The 6,920-nt window shown below is 40.6% G+C and overlaps 1 protein-coding gene across 1 annotated transcript in view; it reads left to right on the top strand.

Moving 5' to 3' along the window:
- Positions 1-4,407, top strand: part of MORC3 (MORC family CW-type zinc finger 3) — a 793,723-nt gene extending 789,316 nt beyond the window's left edge. Inside the window, exon 17 of the mRNA XM_086935396.1 lies at positions 1,242-4,407. Coding sequence (XP_086791522.1) covers positions 1,242-1,392 — 151 coding nt within the window. The 3' untranslated portion in view covers positions 1,393-4,407. The remainder of the gene's footprint in view (positions 1-1,241) is intronic.
- Positions 4,408-6,920: the final 2,513 nt, after the last annotated feature.

Consider the following 6,920-nt stretch of genomic DNA (forward strand, 5'->3'; position numbering starts at 1 on the left):
GGGGTATTCATGCTGCGTGGACAATCCAGCGCAGAGGGGAGGTTTATCAACAGAGGGGCATTCATGGGAAGAGAGGAGGTGTTGGTCAGGCGCTGGCGTGACTCCCAAGGACAGGGTCATGCAGAAGGGTCATGCTCATAAGGAGGAGGGAGGGGGAACCAGGGTGCGCGGAGGATGCTTGCTAGGTCAGAGGGGCACGCTGGCGATCGATCGTGGACAGGGAGACCATGATATCTAAAATGGCTGCCGTGTGCGTAGTACATAGGTGACCTAGAATGGCTGCCGTGCACGTAGTGCATAGGTGACAAGCTGGCGCAGATGATGTTCAGATCGCAAACTAAAATTCCACATCCATGCACACTTTCGCCATTCAATCCTCTTGCTCCATTAAGTCATTCATTTACCCTTTCTATCCTACCTTTCTTCCATCTTTCTCTTCACATTTTCTTCCTTCCTGTCACCCTTCCTTTTGCCTTCCGTTCTTTTTTCCCCCTTTGTATCTAGCCATCTTTTCTCTCTCATTGTCGCTTTTTCTTTCATATATTTCTCTGTCATGCTCATTGTTTACCAATGTGTTTCTCTCTCTACATTTTCTACTATCAACTATTTTTCTTTTTGGGTTCCCTTCCGTAAGCATGCCATCTGAAAGCTCACAACCCTCTCTCATGGTATTTGATAGTAGTGCTATTTATCGGCATTTGGCCTGCAGACATAAGAGGCCCACCAACAGTGAATTCATGTTTGAGAACCCGGTTCACCAGCTTATCAGGCCTCGTGAGAGCTCTCGCTTAAGCTGCTATAGCGGGGATTTCCCTATGCCCCTGGACGGAGAAAGTCGGATGTCTCGTTCAGGCCACCATTCCTTTGCTTTAAACCAATCACAAGGATTCACATATTGCAAACTTCTTAAGCATGTCATTTTTCAACTTTCTGTCGGTGCAGAAATGAGTATGAAACAGTACTTAGGTCGCATTGCAAATTACATCCATATTCACAAACAATTCGATGTGCAATTTGCACATTCTGGCTTGCGAACATCAGTCTTGAAAAATCATCAGAACTGTTTCAGATGACATGTATTCATACGTTATTCTGCATTATTTTTTATGCATAATACTTTTAATTAAAGATAAATGCATTCTGTTACTGGTTTTTCATTCAAATTGTTCAAAACAGACTCGAAACAGGAAAAACATTCAAATATGTAATTGCAATTAAAATATTGCTATTTTCTTTTGTAGTCTGCAGCTGAGATCCCTGCGACTTAACATTGGCCGGCTCTTGGCTTCAATAATGCCGGAACTGGACTTGCAAGAGATAAATGGAGACACGGATTTGGTGGATGAAATCTTAGGACAAGTAGTTGAACAAATGCAAGAAAGCAGCACTTGATAATGTACACCTGGATCTTGTGTGATCTTCCAGCTTTGCAGTATTCAGTAACAATGAAGCTCCATCCATTTCTTTTGTTTTAATGGAACCTGGCATGGTCAGAAAGGAGTTAAAGGCACGGCCCAAACAAAGGAAATCTGGCCTGGAATACTGCAGATTGTGTGTGCAATCCGATGCTATTACCTCAGCTTTTATGGGTACTTAATAATTTTAAGTGTATGTTGTTTGCAGATTCATTTTTCTGCTTTAAAATGATCGCATTATTTAAAAGGAAATGTTAAGCACCATGCAGGCTTAAGAAAACAACTGGAGGATCATGAAGTTGAAATGCAGTTTTATTTGGTGACCGATTGTTCCTCGGTCTGAATCAGTTGGTAGTCACACTTGAAGTGCATTTAACAAGAAGTAACTGAACAGCTTGCGTTTAACTACTGTATATAAACTTGCATTCTGGATGGCAATAAACTAAACAAGTCTCTTTTTCTGTCCAGCCCCCTCCCCCAAGGAAATTGCTTGCTTTAAACTCAAGATTACAATGTAATGTATTTATTATTGGTTCAATGATACCTTTTATCAGTTCTTGGAATCCTGCAGAACCTTCAACAGTACAAACCAGTTGTCGAAATATTGACATGTGTTTTATTTGTGCTCATTTGCTGTTTCATTGGTTGATATGAGGTAAGTGGTTACTAGTTTAGTTTGATACTCTTTGTGATCATATCTCATTTGATAATTACATTTAAGACCCTGCCCGACTGCACTTTTTGTAAATTTGATACTTAAAGTTGTGTATAGTATTCCTTTTGAATGCTAGAAGTTTGATCTAGTAATCGCCTTCAGAGAGCTTGATTGTACAAGCGAGGGTCTGGAATGCACACAATTGTGGTCTGAATGCTAGTATACAATGTGTGAAGCATGTCGTAGGCAAAAACCCTACACTTTCATATTTTGAATGTCTCCCTCAGATGACTTCAAAGGTCTCTGTGATTTAGCGTTGTCTTTTGTCCATTTCATAATTCATGTGGGCTGTCTTTCTTTTTTGAAATGTTTGTATAGTTATTTTGTACTTCAATACTAGATAGAACCAAGTTTAACTATCTTAACGCTGGTCTCCTTTGAAAGGACCTCTTGGAAGGACAGAGGGAGGGATTTGTGGCAGGATGCCTGCACCTCTTTTGCAGTGTTCAATACGTAAAAAAACCATACGTAAATGTGTGAGTTCATCTTTATCAGTTTAGTTCTTTTGGGTTTGTTGCTCGTTGAAAGGCATGTGATGTACTTAAAAAAGGCCCTTTTGCTTTAGAAAAATTGTGATGTCTCATTCGCTGTGCTCAGGACTGGGAACATATTTTAGTCTGCACTTCCAATGGAATATCAATGAAAAATAAGTGGATCTGCTTTCTTGTTGGATCTGTTAAAAAACTTTTAGACAGCTGTGGAGGTCCTGCTTGTGATATTCACAATTGATGGCATTGCCAAAAATGGAAAATCAACAGGTCAAGAGCCCTACTTACTTGATAACCTGATGGTTATGCAGAAATGGGAAGCCTCCTTTTGTAAAACAAAATGCCACAAATTGAAAGAAATAGTTGTGCTTAATTCTTGCTACACCAATATAGTAGCACAGCTATAATCACAAATAATTTGAGTTGTCCTTCAATTACTTAGCTGATTGTGACAAAAAAGACCTGTTTTACATTCCAGTGGATGGGTTACTCTGTAACAAAAGTGATGGATATACCTTCCACCATGCTACAAGTGCCATTGGATATAATGCACGTGTAATAGGGTGACCGAATATAAATCAGGCCCAAAGTTCATTAAGCTTTGAATGGTAGTTAAGTTCTAATTTTTTTCCTTGCCCTTTCCTCAAGCATTACCATGTCCAAACACAAGCCATGTTTTTAAGTTTACATTTTTTATGTACAATATGTTGCAAGTTCATAGGGAAAAAAAGAGGCCTGGCCGCAGGTTTAAGCCCAGCCAACCACAAAACCGAAATTACAGAGAAGTGTGGGAAAAAAAACATTACGACTTACCCAAAATATATATTTATATATTACCCATATGTAAAAGCAGAACAAGTTATTTGTTATAGAATACACTGGAGACGTTGATGAAAATATAACACACACACTGAGTGTTTGCCCCGGAGTTAAATAGAGCACGAAGATTAGAAAACCCTAATGTTGCTGCAAGGTGTTTTGGAGTCCATCTTGGGTATATGCTTTAGGTTGTTCAGTTTTGTTCATCTAGCCTGTCTTAGAATCCTATTACTCATTTGGTTTAGTACTCACCACCAGAGTCTTATGAGCTGGTTCCAGTGGAATTGGGCCTTTTCGGAAGGGTTTGAGTATCACCAATTGCAAGATTTCTGTCATACTACATGTTAGCCATCATTTATTACCAGATACAGAGTGCTCTGAAGAGGTCTACAGAAGCGATCACTCTGTACGCTAGCTGTAGAAGACCAAGTTTTGGGAGTTAGTCCACTCAGTGCTAGAGCTGGTCCCCTGTTTGATTTTTCTTTGATGTTATTTAGAGAACAGAAAACCATCACTGTTTTTGTTATAGGATGACTGTGTCTTTTTTGTTATAGCCCAGTTCGTCACGACATTTGTGGCACAGCATTTTCATTGTTTAGCAGTGGAATATCTCTTTTTACTGTAAACTGGGGACATTTTTTAGGGTAACAGTAAAGTTCTTAGGACATTTCTATCATCTCTACACTACTCTTCTGTTGGAACTTTCCTTTTTCCCCTACTTTATTTTTTATTTATGACTTTTGCTTCTAAATATTGGTTTCATAAATGTTGTGACAGAATCTTGCATTGTAGCAAATGAAATGCTTTGTTATGACATTTTAATGAAACTGTGATACGTTTTTCACAGATTATGTACAGAAGAATGTTTTCGCAATCATGTGTCTTTCTTAAAACAACTGTTTAGACAAATGCAAGTGTGAATATACTTTTTAAATCCCTATACCCCACAAGTAAAATTGACATTAACCTATTTATTTGCTAGTTTGAAGTGTTTCATTGGTCGTTCTTCTCTTCTGAAATTGCCTTCTAATGTGATGTTTATGAAGCAATAAATATGGCATAAATATGGCATAGGTGCCAGTCTCTCTGCCCTAATAGTTCACCTAGAGTGAACATAAATATATGATGCGTTGAACTGAAAAAAAGCAGATATTATTTCCACTCGATACCAATACAGCTCAAACTGAAGCTTTCTGCATTGTTCTTTGACGTTCATTCCACGAGTACAGTAACAAATGACAAGCTTTAAAAGTTCTCGACCAGATCACAGATTGTTGCGTATGTAGGGCTTGTGGTGATCTGTTTAAAATGCTCATAAAGACCATGAAGCACACTGAAGCTTTCTCTTCCTTCATAGTTTGCACCACTAATGTTGCTGAAATATTGTTTGAATGATTATATATGGTACTATGCAAACATATATTGCGCAGACCACAACAGTATTTTACATTTTAGTTTGTGAAACTACAGAATTCATACAGGGTTTACTGATTAAGGTTAATGTAAAGAAGAATGATTTTTCTGTATAGGCAAAAGAAACAGCTGTAACTGGTCTGCTAAGAATTTCTGATGGGTACTTCTAATCACAGATTTCTCTCCTTGTGAACACCCCTAGTAACCAGCCTAGATCTGGAGATTTTCCTCAGCATTGCTCCTATGATATATAACCGGTGGCTCCATGCTGCTCCACTTCGGCTTCAAACTGCCCCGGAACAAAATCTCATATAAACCTCACCCAAGCATGCTAACGTTGTTTCCTTTCTTTCTACACCTTCAGACGCAGATCTAGAGCTTGCTCCCAAATTTTTAGTTTGTTTCTGACTAAGTTTCTGTCCTCGTCAAAAAAAGACAGAAAACATCTGTAACAGATGTCTGTGACAAATCCCCACCAGGGTCGAACTGGCCTAAAGGGCAATTAGGCAGTTCATCTCACAGATTAGTGTGTGGGCCAGTTATTTAGCATTTTGGGGCCCTGTTTCTTGGCCAGGTGGACCATTTGTTTCTCTTGTTTATTTCACTGATATTGCCACAGCATTACCTGCAGAATACGTAAAAGCATGCCGTCTCCCATACTTTGAAAAATCCCAGTGCAGCCTACCTTTAATAGCTCAACACAAATACGCCATACATTTATGTCGAACCTGCTGCATATCCCAACCACATAAGATCCGCTTTACGAGGACCATTTGTCCATTCTGCAGCAAGAAGTCTAGGCTCTTTTGAATAAAGGAGCCATAGAGGGTTCTAGCATCGGAAATAGGAACATAATGTTACTGCTATTATTTCTTGGTGCTTAAGAAAGACAGAGGCTTTTACCCTATTCTAGGACAAAAGCCTCAACATCTTCCTTGGAAAAAAAAGCCAATTCAAGATGCTCTCATTAGCATAGGTTCTGTTTTCCCCTGGGTCCAGGACACTAAATGGTAGCACTGAACTTGCAGGTTGCCTATTTTTATATCCCTTGCCTTCAGTCCCACAGGCACTATCTGCGGTTCAATGTGGGCCGAGACTATTTTCAGTTTTCTGTGCTCCCCTTCGGCCTCATTATTACCATTCGGTTGTCCACGAAAATGTCAGTGGTGGTTACTACATTCAAATATCAAAAAGAGAGAGAGGACTAGAAAGCTAGTCCCCATCCCAGGGTTATTATATGTCATCAAAGAGGACTAGCCGGGTTTATGCGTGGTACAGGACTCAGGACTGTATGGGAAGGGAAGAGAGGGAAACTATTTGGTTACCTTATGAAGCCCTCACCCACCAACTTAGTTGCTGGCATGCTTCATCATCAGGCCCACCCAGTGACACCAAATGTGTCCCAGGTGTGCTACAACGCCTGTATTACAGCGGAGCGGGTATTTCCCTGAGTGTGCAGTGGTAGTGAAGTGTGGTGAGAATTAAAAACTAACCAGTGGTCCCAGTACCCAAAGGGGTTTCTTTTAATATATGGGCCTCTAGTAGCAAAAAAAACAATGCGGTGGATGTAGGTGGAGTAATAATTAGGAACTCCTGCTTCTGATAGATACATCTGCCAGTGGATTCCTCACCTTGTGAATATCCCCTTGCGTCAGCAACATTCGGAAATTCTTTTTGTAGCTTCGCGCCGACGTGGACGACGTCATAGAGGCACGGCATCGCGCGCGCCTCTGCTGACGTCACCGACACCATAATAGGCCCACGCCACCGTGATGACACCAGTTCCCTTTTTTCCGCATCGTCGACGCTAACGGTTTTCAAGGGATTGTCTGTAGCTGTACAGTAACTTTGTTACTTTGTGGTTTTCTCTGTGTTTCATTGTCTTCTGCCAAGATGTCATCGAAGAAGACAGGAGCTTGCGGGGAATGTGGCAAGACAATGTCAATCACTGACCCGCATGAGTGCTGCGTCTGGTATCTGAGCTCCGACCATGACGTCGAGGATTGCCTGTCATGCAAGAAGATGACTCCGAAGGCCCTTCGCGAGAGGGAGATGAAGCTGCTCGTTGCT

Source organism: Lissotriton vulgaris, chromosome 8 (assembly GCF_964263255.1).
Source record: "Lissotriton vulgaris chromosome 8, aLisVul1.2, whole genome shotgun sequence".
Taxonomy (NCBI): domain Eukaryota; kingdom Metazoa; phylum Chordata; class Amphibia; order Caudata; family Salamandridae; genus Lissotriton; species Lissotriton vulgaris.